The sequence below is a fragment of the Neltuma alba genome, unplaced genomic scaffold (assembly GCF_004799145.2).
Source record: "Neltuma alba isolate B1F8T4 unplaced genomic scaffold, ASM479914v2 tig00005938_pilon, whole genome shotgun sequence".
NCBI classification, from domain to species: Eukaryota; Viridiplantae; Streptophyta; class Magnoliopsida; order Fabales; family Fabaceae; genus Neltuma; species Neltuma alba.
In genome coordinates, this window is record NW_021634286.1 from 1 (window position 1) to 26,433 (window position 26,433).

A 26,433-nucleotide genomic window follows, 5' to 3' on the forward strand; every position below is an offset into this window, starting at 1 on the left:
TACTCAAATTTCTATGAATTGCTTATCAGAAGTTGTCATTCGCCTTACTAAACTTGTCATTCACCTTACTGAACTTGTCATGAATTGTGTATCAGAACTTGTCATCTGCTAAAGAAATCTGAAAATGCTGTCATCTTAACACAATAACTCGAATTTCTATGAATTGCTTATCAGAAGTTGTTATTTGCTTTCCTAAATGTTATTCGCATTACTGAACTTGTCGTGAAGTGGGTATCAGAACTTGTCAATTTGTTCTTTTCAACACACTTATCAAACTTGGTTCAGAAATCACCATTATTTGTCAAAACAAACAAGAAATTGCATTGACTTTTTATAAGATTCAAAGTCTAAAATGCTTTCTAAGAATTCTAGCATAGCATCTATCAACGTAAACAATAAAGAAGCACCTCAAAGAGAGTCTTTAGCTCAGAATCTTCAACATTGCTGTTAATGTTTCTAACAAAATTGTTCTAGAAGAATGTTCAACAAAAGAAAGTTTCCGTTTAAAACGTCCGAAGCAACTAGGATCTTTATCTGGACCATTGGCCCCTTTCCTATAGTTAGATGTTCATCGCCTTCCAGCTCCATACCTCCACTACTGCCAAACAGATCAAAATCTTCCAGGTTATCACCAGTTTTGGTAAATTATTGAAACTCGAGTCATCAAAAACACCAAAAGATGGACCATCTTCATCAAGAAGGAGATTTCTAATGGTGTTAGCCTCAATTTCTTCAAGAGATTTGTATAGTTCATCATCAAGAAGAGGGAGACAAGTCGGAGAATGAAGAAAGAGGGAGACGACTTGGAAAGTGAAGAAAGATAAAGTAAGGGCATGTGTAGACAAGGGACTGCAAAAAAGCAGAAGGGCGTTTTTGACTTTTAATCAACATTTCATAATTCTTATTTGGGACCGGGTCTCTGACAGCAATTATACAAATTCAAGGACCCAAATTGCGATTTTATATATTCCACGGTCTTTATTTGCAATTTTCCCTAAAAGAAGTTTGGAGTTGTGATACAGTTACAGTGTACTATATATCATGAAGTTTAAATTTTTATTGTTATTCTTAAAATTTTTAGTTTTAAATTTGTGAGTTACTTTGAATTACATTACAAATTTAGCATCTATTTTATTATTTATTATTTAATTTGCAAATTCATAGAAGAATTAATAACTTTCCCGCATATAAGGCTCGCCTTCCACTCCAAGAAATCAATAGTGACCGATAACCATAACCATAGTTCCTCAAGCCCGCAATCAGTATTTTATTATCTCTCTCAATTATTACTTGCACGCAACCACTCTTCAAATGAAAATGAAAAATGTTTAATCTTGTCAATCACATGGGGAGTTTGTATATTAGGGCTCGTTTAGATCTATTTCTTTTATAAGCACTTTTATATAGGTCGAGACAAAACTCTCTTCACATATTAATCACAATTGAAAAGATATTTTAAAAGCTCCTTCCCCCATTCCAAACAAATCCTTAGTTGTTAAAACGTGATCTTGATCAAAATCAAATTCAAACTATCATTGAGACATCAATAAGAGGATAAAATTGTCGTGATTGAAATTTGAAATTAGTTTTAGTGCTCTTTGCAATGATGACCATGGCAATACTCATTCATATGGAACCAGTTTCAATCCTTGATGAGCACTCTAAGCTCATCAGATTTGGATTATCCATATCTCATTTGGAAGATCCATATTTAAAATCTTTAATTAATTATTTTTAAATAGAAAAAATTATTTTTTGAAAGAATTATAGTTAGAAAATTATCTCTATTTTAAATTCTATTCATATTAAAATAATTATTTTAAATAAATAAAAATTAAAAAGAAATCAAATCTGGAGTATCTAAATGAGATATAGATGATTCAAATCTGATGAGCTTAGAATGCTCATTAAAATGATGAGTACTAAAACTGGTCATAGTTTTGTTTTATTGTGAGATTTGCACTATTCAAATATACTTTGAACGATACATATTTGAAAATTTCAACTAATGTTTTTTTAAATAAAAACTGACTTTTGGGGGGGGGGATCACAATTAAGATATTGCATATCATATTTTAGATTCGTACACATTAGACTAATTATTATAAGAAAAAAAATAAAAAATAAATCTGAACTGTTCAGATTAAATATATGAATGATCCAGATTTAGATGTTCATCTATATAATATTGACAATGACATCCTCCTTCATGATAAGGGCTGTAAGATGAGCATAAATATAATTGTTTTGAGTAATAATAAGAAGCTACACGTCAAGGAGAGAAGCACCAAGAAATTAAAATGAGCGTTGAAGTAGAAGTAATCTCCAAAGAAATGGTGAAACCATCGTCTCCCACACCTCAACATCTTCGTCATTACCATCTCTCCTTCATCGACCAGATAACTCCCCAAATCAACAATTCTATGGTCTACTTCTTCAATGCCGATGATGTCACAGACAAATTTAACATCAACGAAGCTTCCGATGTTCTCAAGAAATCATTATCTCAAGTCTTAACCCACTACTACCCACTCGCCGGAAGACTCATAACCAACAACTTAGTCGTAGACTGCAACGACGAGGGTGTCCCTTACGTAGAAACCAGAGTCAGGTGCCACCTCAGCACCGTCATCGGCAACCCGTCTCCGGCCGACGTCAGCAAACTGCTTCCCTACGACATGGATGAAATCGTCGATACAGTCCTAGGTGTCCAATTCAATGTCTTCGATTGCGGCGGAATAGCCGTCGGTGTAAGCCTCTCCCATAAGATCGCCGACGCGCTGTCGTATTTTGAGTTCATCAAGAGCTGGGCAGCCATGACACGCGGCGAATCACAGCCAATAAAAACCCACTTTCAATCTTCCTCACTCTTCCCGACAAAAGACTTGTTAGGATACGACCCGAATTCACACATCGGAAACCACAAAATCGTGGGAAAGCGGTTCGTATTTGAAGCATCGGTAATAGAATCTCTGAGAACAAAATATTCAAGAAAGGTCATTGAAGAAGGCCTAAAACCTCCTTCAAGACTAGAAGTGTTATCAACTTTCTTATTGAACCGGTTTATTGCTTCAACTAAAGAAGAAGGGGACAAGAAAAAGATTGACATGGTGACATCCACAGTGAATCTACGCACAAGAATGGATCCTCCATTGCCAGAATATGCGTTCGGGAACTATTACTGGTATGTTCAAATGTTTTCAACGTTAGATGAGAAAGGAGAGAACAACGACGACTTGGGAAGACAGTTAAAAGAAGAGATAAACAAAGTGGACAGCGATTTTATTGTGAAGCTTCGGGAAAGCAAAGAATGGAATCCTAATAGAGAAGATATGGCTAAAGCTATTGAGAAGGGTGAGTTGGTGCCTGTTACCTTCACTTCACTGTGTAGGTTTCCCGTGTACGAGGTTGATTTTGCATGGGGTAATCCTACGTGGACAGGACCGCCTACGTGGAAATTCAAGAATGTAATTGTTTTTAAAGACACCAAGTCAGGTGGAGGCATTGAGGCGTACGTCAACTTGACGAAGGATGACATGGCTAAATTTGAACGTGATGAGGAGCTTCTTGCTCACGTTTCTACAAAGGGGTTGAAATAATTTTATGTTTGTTTTATATATTTATATGCTTATTTTACAATTTATGTACTGTGTTCTTGTCTGTTGTTCACCTTCATTTGTCATTATTTAGAGCTTATCTGTTAATCACTTGATTAATGAAACTTGTGGGTTTGTTTTGTCATTAAATTATAAAGGTTCGAGTTTTATGTTTAAGAAAATGTTCTAAAATATTGTTTACTTCTTGAACACTGCACCCTTTTTTTTGGACATTGACTAAACACTGCGTCTTTTAATAGTGCAACTTGTTATCTAGTTTACATGTCAGATCGACGCGTTATTGTTTTACAAAGCACACTTTATAAGTAAGCTAAATGTATTAGATTATTTACCAGTTTTTGGGCAAAGTAGATTATTTACCAATTACATGCTCTATACCCACCATAAAGTATTAAGAAAAATAGGATACATAAGAGCAAGTTTGAGAGGTTGGATTTGGTTCAAATATAAGACATTAATCTTATTTGTCTCCCAAATTTATAATGTTTTTCTCAAAATATCCCTGTTGATTGTAAAGGATTCCCGCTAAAAGGTGGTTTCAATACAAATTAATAATCAACTTAATCAATTTTCTTAATATCCACATAAATAAATGTAACATGATTTTTTCTAAAATATGTATATATGACATTATATATACACTATATATTAGTTAATAAGTTAAATAAATTAGTTTAATAAAAAAATGATAAATATGAGAGATAAAATGGATTAAAGTATTACACTACCTCAAGTCCCTAAGATTTAGATTATAATTCAATTTGAACTGTAAACTAAGTTTTATATCAAAGACTAAAGATAATATTTAAAACTAAATTCAATCCCAAACAGACGTTTTTTATAAATATGGACAGAGTACTAAATTAGGACCTCATTATGACTTTCAGTTTCATGCTCATTTCTTAATATTTTAGTATTGGAAATCTCTAAGTCCTTTTATGGTGTTAACCTTTTCCCTTGGATGATTAATTATCATTCTCCCTGTTAATCAGCTACTGTTTTGGTAGAGCTCTCATCCTTTGCCAAATAAAACCTTAGAAAATATAATGTTCTTAAGAAAAGATTTTAAAAATCAGGTTTTTTTACGCCATCAAATTTTTATTTCAGACTATACTGTCATTATAACAATGAAACAAAAAAAAACAGAGACCACGACACTCAAGTCAATTAATCAAGATCATAATTGTATATGTCACAGATAATAACAATGGAGTTCATACAAGTCTATAGGGCCATGATTTCTTTTGTTTATTTATTATTATTTTTTCCCTAAATGGGGCGAAAGCTCAGCATCCTCAATCATCAACTATGTGCAGAGATGTGGGAAAGAAACTCCCATCATGTCACAGAAAAGTACATCAGATAATCCTCAAAGCGAACTATGGAACACAATCAAATCATCACCATGCCCTAAAGTATAGTTTAAGTTGCAAGCCAATCAGCTTTAGAATTTCCTTCTTTAATATGTAAGGATCCTACGGCAAAAATGGAAGAAAATAGAAGAGAAGAATTAAAAACTTTCAAGAAATAATAAATAGAAAAAATTTACTATTTCGGAGGATTTTTTTTCCTTCAATTCTAATTTGTTTCCTATTTTTCTTTCCATCTAAATAAATAATAAACTATGAGAAAAGATCACCTGGCATACTCTATAAACCGAGCGTAGCCACATATAAATTCAAGAAGAATTCTATTCCTTACCTTCGCTCCACTTCATGCCTCCTGCATCGGCTGAATAACAACATCCGTATCATCTCCCAGAAATAGTTTTAAAGTTCTAGATTCAGAAACTTCAACCAGTGATTTTTAAATAATTTTTTTAAAAAAATAAAACTGACAAAATTATTTTTATTTTACATTTTATACCTACCAAAATAAAATTTTACAAAATAAAAATAAAAAGAATTAAATCAAGACGATTTGAAGGTCAGAATTTCGGTGTTTGATGAGCACCCAACCAACTCCCATTAATTAATTAGCCATCCTCGTCCATGATGAGAATTATAAGTATAGATAGAGATGATCATAATAATTGTTGAGCATAATCAGAAGCTACACGTTAAGGAGAGAAGCACCAAGAAAATAAAATGAGTGTTGAAGTAGAAGTAATCTCTAGAGAAATGGTGAAACCATCGTCTCCTACTCCTCGACATCTTCGTCATTACCATCTCTCTTTCATCGATCAGATAACTCCCCAAATCAACAATTCTATGGTCTACTTCTTCACGGCTGATTCTGTCACAAACAAATTTAACGTCAACGAGGCTTCCGATGTTCTCAAGAAATCGTTGTCTCAAGTCTTAACTCCCTACTATCCACTCGCCGGGAGACTCATAACAGACAACTTAGTGGTAGAGTGCAACGACGAGGGTGTCCCGTACATAGAAACCAATGTCAGGTGCCACCTCAGCCACGTCACCGACGACCCCTCTCCGGCCGACTTCAGTAAATTGCTTCCCTACGACATGGATGAAGTGGTGGACACAGTCCTAGGTGTCCAATTCAATGTCTTCGATTGTGGTGGAATAGCCGTCGGAGTAAGCCTCACCCACAAGATTGCCGATGCGCTGTCGCATTTCCAATTCATTAAGACCTGGGCCGCCGTAACACGCGGCGGACCAGAACCAATCAGAAGCCACTTCCAATCTTCCTCTCTTTTCCCGACAAAAGACTTGTCGGGATATGATCCGAATACACACATGGGACAGCACAAAGCCGTGGGCAAGCGATTCGCTTTTGAAGCATCCGTAATAGAATCTCTGAGAACAAAATATTCAAGAAAGCTCAGTGAAGGCCAAAAACTTCCTTCAAGAGTAGAAGTCTTATCAACTTTCCTATTTAACCGGTTTGTTGCAGCCACAAAAGAAGAGGGCGACAATAAGATTCATTTAGTGACATCCACAGTGAATCTACGCACAAGAATGGATCTTCCATTGCCAGAATATGCGTTCGGGAACTATTACTGGTATGTTCAAATGTTTCCAACGTTAGACGAGAAAGGAGAGAGCGACGACTTCTTTGGAAGACAGTTAAGAGAAGAGATAACCAAAGTGGACGACGATTTTATTGTGAAGCTTCGACAAAGCAAAGAATGGAACCCTAATAGAGAAGATATGGCTAAAGCTATTGAGAAGGGTGAGTTGGTGCCTGTTACCTTCACTTCACTGTGTAGGTTTCCCGTGTACGAGGTTGACTTTGGATGGGGTAATCCTACGTGGACAGGACCGCCTACGTGGAAATTCAAGAATGTAATTGTTTTTAAAGACACCAAGTCAGGGGGAGGCATTGAGGCGTACGTCAACTTGACGAAGGATGACATGGCTAAATTTGAACGTGACGAGGAGCTTCTTGCTCATGTTTCTACGAAGGGTTGAAATAATTTTATTTTATTTTTTTATATATATTTGTGTGCTTATTTTACAATTTGTGTACTGTGTTCTTGTCTGCTGTTCACCTTCATTTGTCATTATTGAGACTTATCTGTTAATCACTTGATTAATGAAACTTGTGTGTTTGTTTTGTCATTAAATTAAAAAGGTTCGAGTTTTATGTTTAAGAAAGTGTTCTAAAATATTGTCTACTTCTTGAACACTGCACCGTTTTTTTTGGCATTGACTAAACACTGCGTCTTTTAATAGTGCAACTTGTTGATTAGTTTGCATGTCAGATCAACGCGTTATTATTTTACTAAGCACCCTTTATAAGTAAGCTAAATGGATTAGATTATTTACCATATATATTTTTGGGCAAAGTAGATTATTTACCAATTACATGCTGTATACCTACCATAAATATTAAGAAAAATAGGATACATAGATTATTGGACGAATGACATGCGTACCACATAAAAAAATTAGAACCATACTTTTCATCTTGAAAAGCTTAACTAATTTAGATAAATTAAAAAAGTAAAGTAAATTATTACTTCAGGTAATTAATATAAGAGCAAGTTTAAAAGGTTGGATTTGGTTCAAATATAAGACATTAATCTTATTTGTCTCCCAAATTTATAATGTTTTTTTCTTAAAATATTCTTATTGACTGTAAAGGATTCTTGTTAAAAGGTGGTTTCAATGCAAATAATCAACTTGATCAATTTTCTTAATATCCACATAAATAAATGTAACATGATTTTCCTACGATATGTATATATAACATTATATATATAATGTATTAGTTTATAAGTTAACTAACTTAGTATAATAAATAAATGATAAATATAAGAGATAAAATGAATTAAAGTATTATACTACCTCCAGTCCCTAATACAAGATTTAGAATGTAATTCAATTTGAATTACAAAGTAAATCTTATATTAAGGACTAAATATAATATTTAAAACTAAATTCAATCTTGAACTCACCCTTATATAAATATGGAGAGAGTACTAAATTGGGACCTCATTATAACTTGAGTTCCGTGCTCATTTCTTAATTTTTTAGTATTGGAAATCTTTAAGTCCTTTTATATATGGTGTTAACCTTTTCCTTAGATGATTAATTATCATTCTTCCTGTTAATCAGCTACTGATTTGGTAGAGCTCTCATCCTTTGCCAAATAAAACCTTACGAAATATAATGTTCTGAGGATAAAATATTCCGCAAAGGTCATAGAAGGCCAAAAACTTCCTTCAAGAGTAGAAGTCTTATCAACTTTCCTATTCAACCGGTTTGTTGCAGCCACAAAAGAAGAAGGGGACAATAAGATTCATTTAGTGACATCCACAGTGAATCTACGAGCAAGAAGGAGAGTACTCCGACAACCTCGGAAGACAGCTAAGAGAAGAACTGAACAAAGTGGACGACGATTTTATTGCCAAGCTTCGAGAAAGCAAAGAATGGAACCCTATCGAAGAAGACATGGTTAGAACTTTTGAGAAAGGTGAGGTGGTGCCTGTTACCTTCACTTCACTGTATGTTTCCGGCGTACGAGGTTGATTTTGGATGGGGTAATACGACATGGACGGGACCGCCTACGTGGAAATTCACAAATGTAATTGTTTCTAAAGACACCGTGAGGCGTATGTGAACTTGACAGAGGAAGAGACATGGCTAAATTTGAACGTGACGAGGAGCTTCTTGCTCATGTTTCTACGGCTAAGGAGTTAAAATAATGTTACACTAATTTTATTTATATTTTATTGTAAGTCTTGGGTGCTTGTTTTAGAATTTACGGATTGTGTTCTCGTCTAGTGGCCGCCTTCGTCCGTCATTATTGAGAGATTATCTGTCAATCACTTGTTTAAGCGTTCGCATTCCGTGCTCATCAGCCTGATGGGCACGGAGTGCTCAGCACTCAAAACACACAAGTGCTGAGCATTTTTATTTTTTTTTACTTTATTTTTTTGTTACAAAAAAATTTATACCATCTCAAATTATTAATATAAAAATTATCTTGATATTTAATTTAGTCTTAAATATAATATTTTAATCTACTTTATCTCTTATATATATTTATTTTTTTCAATACAGTCCTTATAATAATTGTACGTGTTAAAGATTTAATCAATTGTTGATTTTAGTTAATACATATAATTAGTGAGAGGCATTTTAAAGAAAACAACACTTATTTATTACAATTGACTAATTTAGCTAATTTTTGTAGTATACTTGAATTAGTTAAACTAACTCTTATATTAAGAATCAGAAGAAGTATGTATTAAAATTATTTTTGGTTAACATTTATCTAGTACTCAAAAAAAAAATTTTAGATGTTTTCAATATCTTAAAATATTTTTTCACGTGCATTTAATGTTTTAAAAAATTTTCTATTTCTTGATATTGTATCATAAAATATTTTAGAATACTAAAAAATATTTCAGGATACTAAATAAATCATAAAAGACTTTAGAATACTAGATCCTAAAATATGTTTTTAGGTAAGCCCAGTCACAAAGTATTTTAAAATAATGAACATATATGAAAAAATATTTTAGGTACCAAATAGATTACAAAATACTTTAACATACTAGATTCTTAAATATTTTTTCAAATACATTGTCAGAAAATATTTTAGAACACTAAATATATATGAAAAAATATTTCAGGATATGATAAAATATTTTAAAATATTGAATATGTGTAAAAAATATTTAAAAGTATTAGATAAATTTTAATTAAAAATAATTCTAATACATATATTTTTTTGTAATAAAAAAAAAGGTCCCTCATGCTCAATACTCAAAACGTCCACGTTTTGAGTGCTGAGCACTCCGTGCTCATCAAGATGATGAGCACGGAATGCGAATCCCTTGTTTAATGAAACTTGTGGGTTGGTTTTATCATTAAATTAAAAGGGTCGAGTTTTTATCTTTAAGCAAGTGCTCTAAAATGTTTACTTCTTGAACATTCTCTTTTAATAGTGCAACTTGTTGATTAATTTATGGGACTGTTTGAATTAATTTTTTGGAAGTAATTTTATGATAAACAAGATAAGTATGTGAGAAGAGTTTTGTCTCAACTTACATGAAATGACTTTGCTTAAATATTTTTTAAGTTTCCCAAACTCTCATTACATTTTACCAATTAAATGATATACCACTCTGGTCTTTTTTAATTGTCACATGTAGGACGTTTCTTTTATTTGTCACTTGTATCTTTTTTAATACTTTATTTTCAATTCTACCCTTATTAATTAAGGGAGACAAATGTAAAGGTGAAGGAAAAGAGAATGAATGAGAAAAATATACTAGCTATTTAATAAGAGTAAAAGTGAAAGATTTTATGTACTTAATGATCTCCTTAGTAGATGAAAAATTAATACAAGTGACAATTAAAAACCACCAGAGTGGTATACGAACAGTGTTAGGAAAAATTGGATATATAGATTATTTGACGAATGACGTAAGTGAGGCCGTCATAAAATATTAGTACCATATATATAGCTTCAGTCCTTAATTAAAAGCTTGTGGGTTTAATCACTTGTTTAATGAAACTTGTGGGTTGGTTTTATCATTAAATTAAAAAGGCGGAGTTTTTATCTTTAAATAAGTGTTCTAATTAAAATGTTTACTTCTTGAACATTCTCTTTCAATTACTGTTGTCAAACTCGTGAATTGACCCGTCAAGTTTAACAAAATCATGTCGATTCACTCTTAAATTCGTGATAACTGTAAACTCGATTAAACTTATAAGTTCATTTACCGAGTTTACTGTTTTTTCGTTTTAAGCTTAGAAAATCATGCTAACTTACTCTTAAACTCATGCTAAATTTTTTGATTTGATTATATTTAGTGACTTTATATATGAATTTCATAGAAATTTTTTGGTTGAATGTGATAAATTATGAACACTGATTAGATATAATTTCAATTATTTAAATTTAAAATATATTTAAATGAAATTGTTCTCATTTTTTATATATTAATTATTTGATTATATACTTTTAATACCAATTTATTAATAAAAATAAATTCTTACGAGTTCACGATCCGAGTTTACGATCCGAGTTTATATAATTCTCATGAGTTTGTTTAAACTCACGAGTTTGACAACGTTGCTTTCAATGGTGCAACTTGTTGACTAGTTTATAGGACTGTATGAATTAACTTTGTGAAGGTAATTTTATGATGAACTAGATAAGTATGTGACAAATTTTTATTTCAATTTATGTGAAAGTACTTTGTTTAAGTATTTTTTTTAAGTTCCCAAACTCACACTATGTTTTACCAATTAAATGATATATACCGTAAAGTGTTAAGAAAAATTGGATATATAGATTATTGGAGGAATGACATAAGTGCGGACACCATAAAATATTACTACTATATAGCTTCAGTCCTTAATTAAATCAGTTTGGATAGAATATGAAAGCCAAATAAATTAGTTATAATAAATGTAATATAATTTTTCTTAAATATTTATATATTGCATTGGATTATATATTAATAGCTGAAGTATTCATTTAGTCTTTTAATTTTATATAGGGTTTTAATTTAGTTTTTGAACTTTAAAAGTATACTTTTAATCCTTTAGTCTTACAATTGTTGATAAAAAATGATGATATTGACATTTTACATGTTGATAAAATATTATCAGATGCTAACATGTTAAGTTTAGTTTCAAAACAATCATGATTTTTACAAAAATTATTACTTAATCCTAATGATTTTAAGATTAAAGGATCAAAAATTTTCCTTTTAAAGTTAAGGGATCAAATTAAAATTTTGCATTAATTTAAAGGACCAAATGTATACTTTAGCCTAGATTAATTTATAAATTAGATAATTTAGTTTTAAAAAAATTATAAATATGAGAGACAAAGCTAATTAACATATTAAGACCAAATTCCAACTAATGCTTATACTAAAGATGGAGTACTAAATTAGGATCTCATTATAACTTAAGTTTCGCAGTCATTTTTTCAGAATTGAAATTATGTAAAAGTCCTTTTATGTTGTTAACTCTTTTCTTTTTTGATAATAAGGGGAAAAACCTTACACAAGTCCTACTTGACCTTTGGCAATCGACATGCAATCAGCTTCTAGAATGGGTATTAGCTCAACAGGCACAGTACCAATGCAATGAAAACCACTAATTGCTCCTAGAGCCTTCTTCATAAAGAAGTTTGCAGCTTTGTTACCCCCCCTACTGATGTGGGCTATGCAAACTTCCCAATCTCTTCATAACGATTGAATTTCCATAATGACAGGGTAGTCAACATGCAGCTCATCAGGCTCATTCAACAGCAATTCTAGAATGTCACTCGTGTTGGATTCTAGGATTGTTCTACAGTAACTGCCATCCCATGCAAGTTTCAGTCTGTGTAAGCAGGCCCAAAGTTCAGCATAAAGCGCGCCTTCGTTATTAAGTCTATGAATAAAACCATGTAAAAAGGTGCCTGTTTCATCTCAGAGAAGCCCTCCGTAAGCACAAGCTTGCTTAATGGAAGAGAATGCTCCATTGACATTAAGTTTAATCCACCCTTTATGTAGAGCTTGCCAGTTCGTATTATTTATTGATCGTCTGACTTCTGGCAGTGCAATCCCTGACATCTGCTTCTGGATCTGACCAAGAGTTGTGAGGAGGGTGGTGATATTCACAATGATGGCTTCGTTAGTAAGCTTTATTTCCTTCAAAGAGCAAGAGGTGTTGATGCTGCCAGAGCTACCAACAAATCAAGGAGAAAGTCAAGTTTCATTTGACTCCATTAACGTTCTTGGAAGTAACATTCCAGACAAACCAATCATTGAAACTTAACTCACAGAACCGTCTCCACTTAACTGGGGGTATGAACTTCTACCATAGTTTCTTTGTTTCAGTGCAATCGCGGAGCACATGGAGTAGATCCTCAGAGTCTTTCTTGCACAAAAAGCAGCAGTCATCATTAGTAAGTCCTCGTTTGTGGCACAAAGGCATTTGTTAAAAGACATTTTCAAGTGGCTAACCACATCATTGATCTATAGTGTTATGGAATATGCAGCTTCCAAATATTCTCTCATAGTGTATCCGACATCATCTCAGGATCTGATAACTGCTCGTATACTATTTCATAGAAAACTGCCTATTACGAGTGTGTTTCCACCTAGCATTTGAGCCATTAGCCATAACTTCAATACCTTCTTTGATGTTGTTCCAAGTCTTTTTTATCCCCATCCAGATATTGGAGCCACTTTTCTTTTTCTCAGTCCTTGGAATGAGATCATTCCCATAGCGATACTTATCTCGAATCACTTTAACCCAAAGGTCATCTTGATTTTTGACAAGCTTCCAACCAACCTTCATAAGCTGAGCATGATTCTGAAGTTTAGCATGCCTCAATCCTAGACCTCCCTTTTTTTTTTGTGCATACAGCAATCCAAGTGACAAGAGAGATCTTTTTATGACCTTCTGTGTTCCCCCAGAGAAAACCTTTATTAAGCTTATCAAGAGTTTTTCAAGAAGGCACTGGGAAGAGTGAAGTCTACATAACATAATTTGGAATAGCTGACGTGACAGAGTTAATTAACGTGGTCCTTCCTGCAAGAGAAAAGGCACCTGTCTTCCATTTATTCAACCACTGTTCAACTTTGTATACTGTCTCCATGAAAGCATCTTTACTCACTTGTTTATGATGAAGGGGAATGCCTAAGTATTTTCTCAACCCATTAAACTCATATACGTACTTATTTCAGAGCATCTATTATGATTCATATAAGGGGAGAAAAAGATGCGAGTTTTGGAGGAGTTGACCTTAAGACCAGAGCAATTGCAAAAAGTATCCAAACACTGTTTAATCATCTCTGCTTGTTGTAAGGATGCTTCCGCAAATAAAATGATGTCATCTGCAAAGAAAAGATGGGAAATAGGTGGTCATTTTTAGTTAGACGAATCGGTTTCCATTCTTGTTTGTGCATCCTCTCCTAAATGAGGCAGGCAAGTTTCTCCATACAGATTACAAAGAGGTAAGGTGACATCGAGTCCCCTTGTCTCACACCCTTTGAGGAGATAAAAGAATCTGTTTTACTGCCATTCCATAATAATTGCAACATTGCCAAGCTGATACAATTTTCAATAATATTAATGAAATCCAACGGGAGTTTTAACTCCTTCAGGAACCTTATTAAAAACCACCAGTTAACTCGATCATAAGCCGTTTCAAGATCAATTTTGATGGCCATAAAACCCCTTGAAGTTAACTACCCTTAATTTGTCGCTTTGGAGTTACTCCAAAAATTAACCGAATTAATACAATATAATGCACAATCTGGGTCGTATTCACTTTGAGGAGTCAAAATCGAAATTAAATCCTAGTAAATAAATGCAAGTAACCTAAACTACAAAAAGGATTTTTGATTTTGAAAAACTGCTAATTAAATACTATGAATCAAATTGAAATTAAAATACTTTTTTTTATTTTTTTTAATATAAGAAATGATTAAAATGAATTAAGATTAAAGAAATGAAAATGAACACACGAATAACAATGATAATAATCAATCCTCTAATTCAACAATGTAGGCAATTGTCACTCCAAAAGATATGAGAGTTAAAACAATGAATTAAGAATTATAATTAAGCTTTTAATCCAACAACCGAGCCACCTCAAATTGCCACAAAATATTTTCCTAAAATCTCAATTTACTAACTGCAACCAGAATAGTAAAATGGGATTAAGGATGTTAAAAACCAATGCTTAATTAAAAATCTTAAATCCAAAACAATAGAATTAAAGTTAGCAAGAGACAATATGATCCAAGATTCCAAGCCACCTCAGAAAATCACAATATATTAACTCCAAAATCAATACAAATGTCATAACCACAATATTATAATTAAAATTAAAGTTATAAACAGCCTAATATCAAATGCTAAACAATAATTCAGTCACAATAATCTCTAAAGATAATCAAATTTAACAATACAAATTTTTCAATAATTAGAATAACTATCCTAAGACCTAGGAATTGTTAAACAATTATTAGACAGGAAATTAAAGTAACTAAAACTCCCTTTCGATGATCCGAGGTCCTGCCATTATTGTTGAATAGAGAATTATATAACCTTAGCCACAGATTGCCATAAGGAATGCCACAATCAGTCTTCTGCTATGGGCTGCCATGGAGAACACAGTGGAGATAACAAAAACAGCGACGGAACAGTACACACGGTGAAGACTGGTCCTTCGTGCTGTCACTCTCCCTTGCCGCTAGTCTCGTTCACGCTGCTGCCACTCTGTTTTACTACCAGGTCCCTCGCGCCGTCCAACTCCTGCTTCTCGCTGTCACGAGCTCGCTGTGTGTCTGTGTCCTCCTCTGCTCTCAGCTCGCTGGTGTGTGTGTGTCTCTGTTTTTTCACTGTCTATTTCCTTTTCCCCACGCCTTCAGTTCGTGAGCTGTGTTTGTCTCCGTCGCACACCCCCTGCCACCAGGAAGGTTCAACGGAGAAGAATGAGGAAGGCGCCGTAAGCTCCCTCAGCTCGCTGGTCTCGTGTTCAGTTTGTGGGTCTCCTCTCTGCCGTCAGCTCGCATTGAAGATCATATGAATAATAGGTTTAGTGGGGTGGGGGCAAAACGTTTTTTAATGATCTTTTTGTTATATTTTTTTTCTTTTTTTTTAATATTTTTAATATTTTTAATATTTTATTTCTTCCAAAAACCTGCAAGCAAAATTCAAGGATAAGTTAGCATTAATTGTCCTCAAAAATCAATTAGTCACAATTAAACCAAAATATGACAATTTTGCCCCTATAAAATAACAATTCAAAATAAAACATATCAAACCAATTAATAATCAATTAAGGCCAAAAGGAACCAATTAAGTTGACAAAACTCATATAAAAGATATCAAAATATGAAAAAATAATTGAGTTTGTCACCCCTCTTTCCACTCATATTGTGCATAGAATGAATAACTTCTTGTGCCACTATGATATTATCGAATCCATGTTGCCCAGGAACAAACCCACACTGATTAGAGGAAATAACTTGTGGTATGAACATTTTCATTCTATTTGCAACAATTTTAGTCACCACTTTATAAACAATGTTACAAAGGCTTATAGGCCATAAGTCTTTAAAAGTTTCTAGTGGCTCCCTCTTTGGTATTAACATCACCAAAGTCCCATTTTCCTCTTTCACTTCTTCAGGATTGGCAAAAATATGCTTCACGTGCTTCACTAGAGAAGTGCCAACAATATCCCATTGAGATTGGTAGAAAAGAGCATTAAATCCGTCCGGTCCAGGAGATTTGAGCGGGCCTATACTAAAGACTACATCTTTAATTTCTGAATCATTGACTTCTCGATTACATATCCGTAGGCAAGACACTTCTGTCTCCTCATACCAATTACAAAAGTCCCTGTCAATGGAAAGGCAATGAGGAGCATCAATTAATCGTTCAGTTTGAAAAAGAGTAACATTAAAGTCTCCCCCTAATAACCATGGTCCATGAATGTTACATTCCAAGCATTGTAACTTGACCTACAGAATACATCGTGCTATTAAGTTGGGGCTAGCATAAATCACAATCATATACCAGCGATCTCGTCTAGAATTTTCAATAGATAGGTGTAGGTACTATCTTTGACGCTTTAACACCTCTACCTTTCAAACTCCAACATTCCATAAACACCAAATATGTCCACCGAATCCCTCAGCTTCTATGAAAATGTAGTCTTGAAACCCAAGTCTCCCTATTCTTCTTTTTATTTTCTCTTTATCTGCTCTTGTCTCGACCAAAGCCAGAAAGTCAAAGGAAAAGTGCTTTTTTAGTTCTTGTATCAGGCTTGTAAATGACTTCGCGCCTGTACCTATAGAATTCCAAAACATGTAATTCATAAGGAAACCATTGTTTGAGTCTGAGAAGTTTTAATATCCCTCCCCTAGCTAATATCTGTCATTATGGTCCTATCACGCTCTCAAGCCACTGTGTCATGCTTAACTACCATAATCACATCCTCATTAGATGAAGCCGCCTGCTCATATGTTAGGCCCTGTGGATCAATTTGGCAAATAGTCAGCCCATTAGTGTCCCGAAACATGCAGGTTGAGTGGTTTTGGGCCTCTAAGTTTGATCGCCTACCCTGCAACGACATAAAAGGGTTGTGTATTTCAATTAGACACTCATTGAGATTAATGTCCCCCTTGAATTGGGCTTTTGATTTGTCCGAAACATTTGCCTTTCCCTGTAACTTAGTTTTCTCAACAATCTTCCTTTTAGACCCTAGTATTGTAGTCCACATGTTAGAATTGCTATTGGTTTCTTTCCTAAAATCCCTGACTCCATCAAAGCCTGACAATTTCTCATTCTTATCTTTTTGTATCCAACTGGCCTACATACCATCTTTCATTCCTCCTTTTTGTTGACCCAAGAGTGATTCTTCTAAATCTTGCTATATCCAACTCCTTTTTTATCCGCATCATCAATGCCATTCTTCAATCCCTTCAAATCCGTTCCATTAATTCCTCCATCTAATTTCTTGGGAATTATGCGAGTTGAAGATCTGCAAAATTCTCAGCTAATCAACATCTGAGGACCCAAATGTACGTCTGGCACTATCGTTACCGTCTACCCCTCCATCGTAGCCGTAGCCACTAACGGTCTCACCTGGTTGGCCCCCTCCATATCTTTAGTCATAGTATTCATTAGGCCCTGTATGTTCTGTCCCCTCACAATGTGGGGCATTCATGCTTTTCATGCTCATATGTCTCGTAATTAAAACAGACTAGATGAAGTGCCTCATACAATAGTTGCCAGTCCTCACCAAACGCCATAAACGCAGAGAGCAAAGGTTGTTGTAGATCAATTTCAACACAGATACGAGCAAACTCTCCCTTATCATATACTGACGTTGAGTGATCCACGTTGATGGTTTTCCCAATCATATTCCCTATAATGCCCAGTGATTCCTCATTATTAAATTCCATTGGCAAATCTGTATAAAAATCCAAGCAGCTATCTTACATTGTGTATCTACTTTCCTAGGGTTAAAATTGGGGCGCCACCATTGAACCAAAAGGTAATGGTCATCTATCATCCAAGGCCCCTCCTGGAATGCATAATCTTGATCCTCTCTGCTAGTAAATGAGATAATGTAATAGTCATTGCTAAGGGGAGTCACTTTCATTGGGTCTCTTGGTTTCCACATTCTTCTCACCCTATCAATAAGAACATTCTTCGGGACCTGTGCCCCAAGGAGTTTGATGATCAAAGAATTCATCCAGGGTTGGCATTAAGAAGTATACTGTTTTGTTGTCACCTTTAGCACCAGGTACCTTGGTTTGATGGTTGTGCCTTCAGTCTCCACACTATCTACTAAATCTATGTCTCCATCATTGTTAGGATCCATGTTCTGGTTCTTCTTCGTGAAGAAGGATCTCCACCCGTTCACAATATCTTTATGTTCATCGATCATGCTTAACTAGATAACCCCCACAGCCCAACGAAAGTAGTTTCTCTTTGTATGACAAAGATAATACTTTTCGATTGTTGTTGGTGAGTGTATTTTCCTTCATCCCTTCTAGCTCCTTGTCACCTCTTCCCCTTGACCCAAACACAAATTAGTTATCTAACTTTTATTTTAAGGATGACATAAAGCATACAATAATTCAAGATTTTCAACCTCTACTTCAAAGATATACCGATGCACTTCTAAATTAATCCTATTTCACGCCCAAAAGGTGGGTTGTGATTAGTTGGATAGTGTTTGGTAGATAAAAAGTTTTGGTAGGTTGAGAATTAGGTCAATTTGGCGTATATGTTACGTCTTAACATCAGTTTAATTTATTGACTTCAGACATAGCCTTTTTCACACGTGAATTTTCTTTTTAGGATATTTGTGTCATTTTCCACTTATAGAAACAAATACTCTTTTAACACATTTTCCCAAAGTTTTATATGATTTTTGGTATCTGAGGCAACTTCATTGAAAGCTGGGGAGGAGTTTCAAAAGCAAAAACAACATGGAACTTCTTCTTTTTTTTTTTTTTGGCCAACAAAAGACTACATGGAATTGAATAGAAGGAGGAAGAGAGAGTGAAGGTCCAAGTTCGCACTCCTAAAAAGAAAGCATTATAACCGTTACGATTAAGTGTTCGTTATTGCACCCAATGTTCCTTTGGCTTGACAAACTATGAAAATTAGAAGTGATGCTATGAGTTTTGATCCCAAAACGAATCTAGGGGTTCGCTACCTTCCATCATTTCCAATACTCTACTACCAACCAGAGGCTGCCCTTTGAAGTATGTTATGCTAGGGTTTCTCTCTAGTGATTCTTATGTTATGGCTATAATAGTTTAATACTACTCTAGTTTCTAATATAAAAATTAGTTAGAAGTTAAATTTAGTCCTAAATAAAACTTCTAGTTTGTTCCTTATACTTGTCATTTTTTTTTCCAAACAATCCATCCCAATTGATTGCATATGTTAAGAAAATTTGTGTCAAAATATAGCTTTAATGCGCATGATTTAAGGTAGTATCTTAGAAAAACCAGCACATTTTTTCACAAATACAGTAATTAATTTAAAAAAATTTTTAATCTATCCAGATTATTGGTTTTAATGACAGGAGGTAGTATATATTTATATTTTTGTGATTGAAGATGAGTGGCATGCTTATATATTTTGAACCACCTTTAATTAAATGGAATCAAAATTAATATAAAATGAAATTTTTGTGCGTACTAAAAAAGGGTGAAGGAGGGAAAACAAATGAAATTTTCAAGGATATTATTTTACCATTCCTTTACCTATTATAATCAAAGATGCATCAAAACAAAGGATGAGAGCTCTAGCAAATGAGAAGTTGAATAAGCTCTAAAATGTCCAATTTTCTTCAGTAATTTACTAATTTATGGCACACAGGAGCTTGTGTTTGGTCAATATAATTTTATCCATGCAGCTTAATTACAGAGCGTCTTTGCTGTGAGATAATAACGCGAGCCGTGCCATCACATCTGACTAGTTAGCTAGCTAATCAGCAACAAGTTGCACCATTAATTAAAGAGGAGAAAACATTTTAAATACTTCCACCGAAAAAGAGACTACTTCACGTTTTTGAATTAATAATCACTCATCCAAAAACCCATAACTTATAAGTCAGTTGACAGATAAGCTGCCAGTGACAGACCACGTAGGTCAGTTGACAAGAAAACGACACGTCCATGATAAATAATAACAATAACAATAAACACGCACACACATATATATAATAAATATAAAATTATTTCAATCCCTGTGTAGAAACATGAGCAAGAAACTCCTCGTCACGTTCAAATTTAGCCATGTCTTCCTCTGTCAAGTTCACATACGCTTCAATGCCACCACCTGACTTGGTGTCTTTGAAAATAATAACATTCTTGAATTTCCACGTTGGTGGTCCTGCCCATGTCGGATTGCCCCATCCAAAATCAACCTCGTAAACTGGAAACCTACAAATTGATGTAAAATGAAACCGCACGATCTCACCCTTCTCGACTGCTTTATCAATCTCTTCTATCTTTGGCAAAGTGCTCAATCCTTCACGTTCTCGAAGTTTCATAATAAAATCCTTGTCTACTTTGTTTAGCTCTTCTCTTAGATGTCTTCCTAGGTCGTTACACTCTCCTTTCTCGTTTAACGTTGGGAAAGCTTCACTATACAAGTAATAGTTGCCGAACGCAAATTCTGGCAATGGAGGCTCCATTCTTGGGCGTATGTTCATTACGAATGTTACCAAGTGATTCTTTTTGTTCACTTCTTCGTTTTCTTTTGTGGCAGCAATGATCCGGTTGAATATGAAAGTTGATAGCGCTTCTATTCTTGAAGGAGGTTTCTGGCTTTCTTTGACCATCCTGGAATATTCTGTTCTCAGAGATTCTATTACGGATGGTTCAAATACGAACCTCTTTCCCACGATTTTGTGCTTCCCGATGGCTGAATTCGGGTCGGATCCCGACATGTCTTTTGGCGGGAAGAGTGAGAAAGATTGGAAGTGGGTTTTGATTGGTTCTGGTTGGCCACGTGTCATGGCAGCCCAGGCCTTGATGAACTGGAAGAAAGATAGCGCATCGCCGACCTTGTGGGAGACGCATACTCCGACGGCTATTCCGCCGCAATCGAAGACGTTGAATTGGACGCCTAGGACGGTGTCGACGATTTCATCCATGTCGTAGGGAAGCAGCTTGTTGACGTCGGCCGGAGAGGGGTTGTCGATGACGTCGCAGAGGCGGCACCTTACTCTGGTTTCTGCATAAGGGACACCCTCATCGTTGCAATCTACGAGTAACTTGTCGGTTATGAGTCTTCCGGCGAGGGGGTAGAAATGAGTTAAGACTTGAGACAACGATTTCTTGAGAACATGGGAAGCTTCATTGATCTTAAATTTGTTTGCGACATCATCGGCATTGAAGAAATAGACCATAGAATTGTTGATTTGCATACTGAGCTGGTCGAGGAAGGAGAGATGGTAATGACGAAGATGTTGAGGTGTAGGAGACGATGGTTTCACCATTTCTGTACACATTACTTCAACAACTTCAACAACCATATTTCTTGGTGCTTTTCTGATCCGTACCGTTTGCTTTAGGATATTGCTCTCACATGCACAACTCGCAGCTTCTTCGTATTATTCACCAGTATTAATGCTACATATATATAGGGAAGGAGAGAGACGGTGGATAGTGCACAATTAATGTCAAGAGTTTTGACTTGTCAAGTGTGAAGAGCTTCGGTGCTCATCACTTTCATAAGCACTTTAAACTTATCAAATTTAAATCCTTTATATCTTATTTAGATGGATCAGATTTGATTTCTTTTTTATTTTATTTGTTTAAAATAATTATTTTAATATGTATAAAATTTAAAATAGATATAATTTCTTAACTATTCTTTTTTTAAAAAATAGTTTTTTATTTAAAAATAATTAATTAAAATTTAAATCTAAACTTTAAACCAAATCTAGATTTGATGTGATGAGTTTAGAGTGTTCAGATTATCGGAACGGGTTCGCGAAGAGTGGCTTGCGTGCACAAGTAATGTAGCTAGATGGATGATTTAGGTAGCTGTCAATTAACAATTAATGCATGTAGAGATGAGATAAGATATTTGTTTCCAAGTTGAGGAGACGATAGGTGGTTGGTCTCTGTCAATCTTTCATTAAATGTGCCATTATCTTTGACGTTTCAACGTTTTCCTTTGTGGACTGGCCGGCCAAAGATAGAGTTTGATAGGTAAGATTTTGTTTTTGAAATTAAAGATTGATCTGCTCTGCTTTCTATATATGGATAGATAGATTATATTGTGTCCCTATTCTGGGATTAATTTGTTGTCCAAGCAAAAACTAAAAAACAGCATATGATAATTATATATAAACGAAGAGCTTAAACCCAATAAGAATAACATATCGAGTTGACAGTGTGAGCTTTGATATGTGTGAATCGTATTGGGCTTAACGTGTTGACTTCTATATTGTTTGCTTCCGTCAGTCTCTCGACCACTCATCGTCATAAAGTTATTCCATTTTCAACAATGGCTACCTCGGTTGTGACTGAATTTCCTGGATATTTGTATTATTTAAGTTTTGCTAAATTTCAATTTTTATTGATATAAATATATATATATGTAAAAGTTCGTAATAGTTTTTTAAATAATAATGATAATTCTTAATATTAATTTTTGGTTGCTTATGCTCAAAATAATACAAATGAAACTTTTTTTTTGTTTGTAAATTCAGAGTATCCCGAGTCATTTTAAATTTGAGATTAATCTTTGTCAGACCGAGTACACCTTTTAGAATTCGAACTTGGGTTCTCTTTCTTTCAATGCAAGACTACTTATCATATCAACCGACAACTTTTTGGTACATTAATTGAAACGTTTTTGTTCAGACGGGAATGAATGAAATTTGGTGAAACTTTTTCATTTTAATTCTCTTGATTATTTGTCGTCATTTGGTTTATTTCATTTTGCAAGTGACAATAGAGGCTGCAACTAACATCAATTGGTCATGGCCACTTGCTTTATGTTTGTAGTGATTAATCGATTTTCCACGTTGTTTCAAATTCCATTAATTTCTTCTTTCTTTTTTGGTAAGAAAAGAGGCCTCAGGGCCAAAACAAAAAAAGAAAGAAATCAAGGGGGCAAGTGCCCAGAAACTTCCGTAGCTCGTCTTGCAACCTCAGCATCTTCAACCTTACCTTTCTCAACCAGATCTGTTAGCGCCGAAGGAGTTTCCTCCCACATATGACAACCTAACTCCAACCCAAACCCCAGTTTCGCCAAGGCATCAGCACAAGCATTCGCCTTCCTGTCCACTTCCATTAATTTCATTTAGCTGTGTACTTAATTAATTTTCCCATTCCTCACATTTGAGAAATCTCTGCGCTCATCTCTAAGAATCTCACAATCTAGCAAAATTATCGGCATTGGCTCAACAGGAAAAAAGGACCAGTAATATTTGTGTTTCAAAATCATTTTTAAATATGTAATAACTTAGCCTAAACTCAATAAATTTTAGAGTTAAGTTGTATTCATCACTCTAAAGTATACTTTTTACCAGTAGTACTTAGTCTCCTAAATTAATTTTTGTTCCATCCAACATCTCAAATTTTTTTCCAGTATCATTCAATATCCTCAATAATTTTTTTTTTTTAATGTATCCCACGATGCTTTTAAATCGCACCGAGTATCTTAAACTCAGAATACTCATTATTACTGAGAAAGTACTTTAAGTGCAAAATTTACCAGACTAACTTGAAATTTATTACTTTTTGCGTGGTTTTGCTCATCAAGTATTTTCTTAGTAGCAATAAGCACTCTATATTTAAGATGCCAAATGCTACTTAAAAATTATCTCATTACTACTGAGAAAATATTTGAGGAGCAAGATCACACAAAAAATTTACAAATTTGAAGTCAGTATCGTAAAGTTTGCTCTTAAAATATTTTCTTTGTAAGAATAAACACTCTAAATCTAAGATACTGAGTTATTTGGGGGGGAAAAACTCTTTATTGTGTTAGATACATCAAAAATTACTGAGGATATTGGGTGCTGCTTAGAAAATATTATGGAATAAAAATTATTCTAGGAGACTAAGTACCACTAGTAGAAAGCATAATTTAGGGTGCTAAATATAACTTTAACTCTAAAATTTATTTAGGCCAAGTTATTCCATATTTAAAATTGATTTTGAAAAACAAATATCAGTTGTATTTTTTTTTTCTTGTTGAGCCAATGCTGGTAATTTCCTAAACGGTGATGTTTTTAAGAGATGAGCATTCGGTGGACTCCTTTCATCCCATCGTGTCCCACCAACCAAACATCCTCATTAACCCTAATTCTCTCAGTCCTCTGTCAGTCTCTTCATTCACAATCATCGCGAGATCATCATCATTTCCATCACTCTCTATCTTCATCGACCATCATCTCGCGCCCATCACTCAGACAATCTGATTGATTAAGTAATGAATATCTTTCCTTTTTCTGGGCCCAAAAAAAAAAAAACGAAGAACACACCTTACTGATACGTTTTGCACATCATTACTAAGTGCTGCTCTATTTTATGATTTCTTTTAAGGTTTATAATTAATACTCTTCTGGTCCTTAATATAAGATCTATTTAACTAATTTGATTAGAATAAGAAAGTTAGGTAAGTTAGTTAATTATAAAAAATATAACATGTTTTTTTTCTAAAAAACCATAATTATCTTTCTTAATATCCTCCCACCACTCTTACTTGATTATGATTAAACAAGTATCCATAGAGATAATTTAGAAAAAAATCAATAAATTAAATATGAGAAATAAATCTTATATTTAGAACTAAAATTAACTCAACAATTAAGTCATATTTAAAGGACCGGAGGAGTATTTTGTTTTGATTTTGTTTGAGTGCGCTTGTCATCTATTTTGATTAATATTACCTCCGCTCTTTTTTATAAGATCCAATTAACCGAAGTACATGGTTTAAAAAATCAGTTAATATTAGTTAAAAGTAATAAATATACAAGGAATGCTTTTTTTTTCAAAATATAATGCCCTTATTTACAAGAGGATAGGTAAGAGAGAAAATGAAAAAGAATATACGGACAAAAGATGATATAACTAAGAGTAAAACAAGCAAAAATACATTTAATACTCAAACAGTTTAAAACTAGCTAGATTCACCGGATAATAATTTAAAAAATTTGAATCTCATGGAAAAGATTATGAGAAGGAGTATACGATACTAAACATATAACAATTGAAGATTAACTGTCAGCCTCTGCCTCAATGGTAAACGGATGCGGCTAGGCTTCTAAATTAATCCTGCTTTTCTCCCAAAATGTGCGTTATATGTTCTTGGATGATGTTATATATGTAGATAAAAATGTTTGGTAGGTAAGAATTAGATCAATTTGGCTTTATACCTTACGCGCATCTTAACATCATTTTATTGACTTCACAAAGAGCCTTTTCACATGTTATAATGATCATTAATTCCTAATTTTCTTTTTGGGGTATTTGTGTCATTCTCCAGGTGTTAGCTATAGAAAATAATGCTATTTAATTAACATATTTTCCTAAAATTATATATATATACTTTTTTTTTTTTACATTTATGCATATTTTCGATACCTAATCATCTATCTATATGATCAGAATGTGCATAGGAGATACTCTCTTGTATCTTTATCATAAGGACACCTTTAGAAGATATGGATAGCTTTTATTATAAGTCACTTGATGGGTGTTAGTTAAATTTTCCTAATACACAGTCTTATCTAAATTCATTAACTATGAAACGATCGAACTTTTTTCTTTGGTTTTCCGCAAAACGTTCTCTGAAAAAATTACTAGAGGTTTCTAGGCAAAATGACAATCTAGCTCTGGCTCCTTTTTTTTTTGGGTTGCTGAGAGGTCTAAAGACAGTTGGATGTACTTTACTTTTCTCTTTATTTCCCTAAAATCTAGTACGTTTTACTAAAATTGTTTTCTATATTGCCAAAACTTGTATGTATATTAAACCAACCTTAGTTAAATTTGAGAAAATGAAAAAATAACTCATGCATATGCAATCCGTAGTGGTTATGATCTTGATCGGTTAATTTGAATAGGATCTATTAATGGTGTATGTTAAAAAAATAACCGGTGGCATATTGGCAAAGGAGGGTGAATGAGGAAAAACAAATGAAATTTTCAAGGATACTATTTTTAACACTTTTTTTATTTTTACCGACTCATTATCAAGTCAAAAATGGATTAGATGATTTTAAAGTGTCCAATTTTCTTCACTACTTTATCGTACGGAGCACGCAACTAGCAAATAGGTTTATCCATTTAGCTAAATAACAACGGAGAAAGACACATAAGAGCTGAAATATGAGGATTTAAAAAATGATCCCACGAAATGTCCATCAGATGTTAATATAAGAGCTAGAC

The 26,433-nt window shown here is 33.9% G+C and overlaps 3 protein-coding genes across 3 annotated transcripts; 2 read left to right on the top strand and 1 right to left on the bottom strand.

The window, feature by feature from the left end:
• Positions 1-2,333: 2,333 nt before the first annotated feature.
• LOC114749087 (vinorine synthase-like) lies at positions 2,334-3,599 on the top strand. The gene has a single exon (XM_028937560.1). It carries the CDS (start codon positions 2,334-2,336, stop codon positions 3,597-3,599), a length of 1,266 nt encoding a protein of 421 aa, XP_028793393.1.
• Positions 3,600-5,737: 2,138 nt separating this feature from the next.
• Positions 5,738-6,991, top strand: LOC114749081 (vinorine synthase-like). The gene has a single exon (XM_028937553.1). The coding sequence runs from the start codon at positions 5,738-5,740 to the stop codon at positions 6,989-6,991; it is 1,254 nt and encodes a 417-aa protein (XP_028793386.1).
• A 13,264-nt stretch (positions 6,992-20,255) lies between these two features.
• LOC114749082 (vinorine synthase-like) lies at positions 20,256-21,524 on the bottom strand. The gene has a single exon (XM_028937554.1). It carries the CDS (start codon positions 21,522-21,524, stop codon positions 20,256-20,258), a length of 1,269 nt encoding a protein of 422 aa, XP_028793387.1.
• Between the last annotated feature and the right edge of the window lie 4,909 nt (positions 21,525-26,433).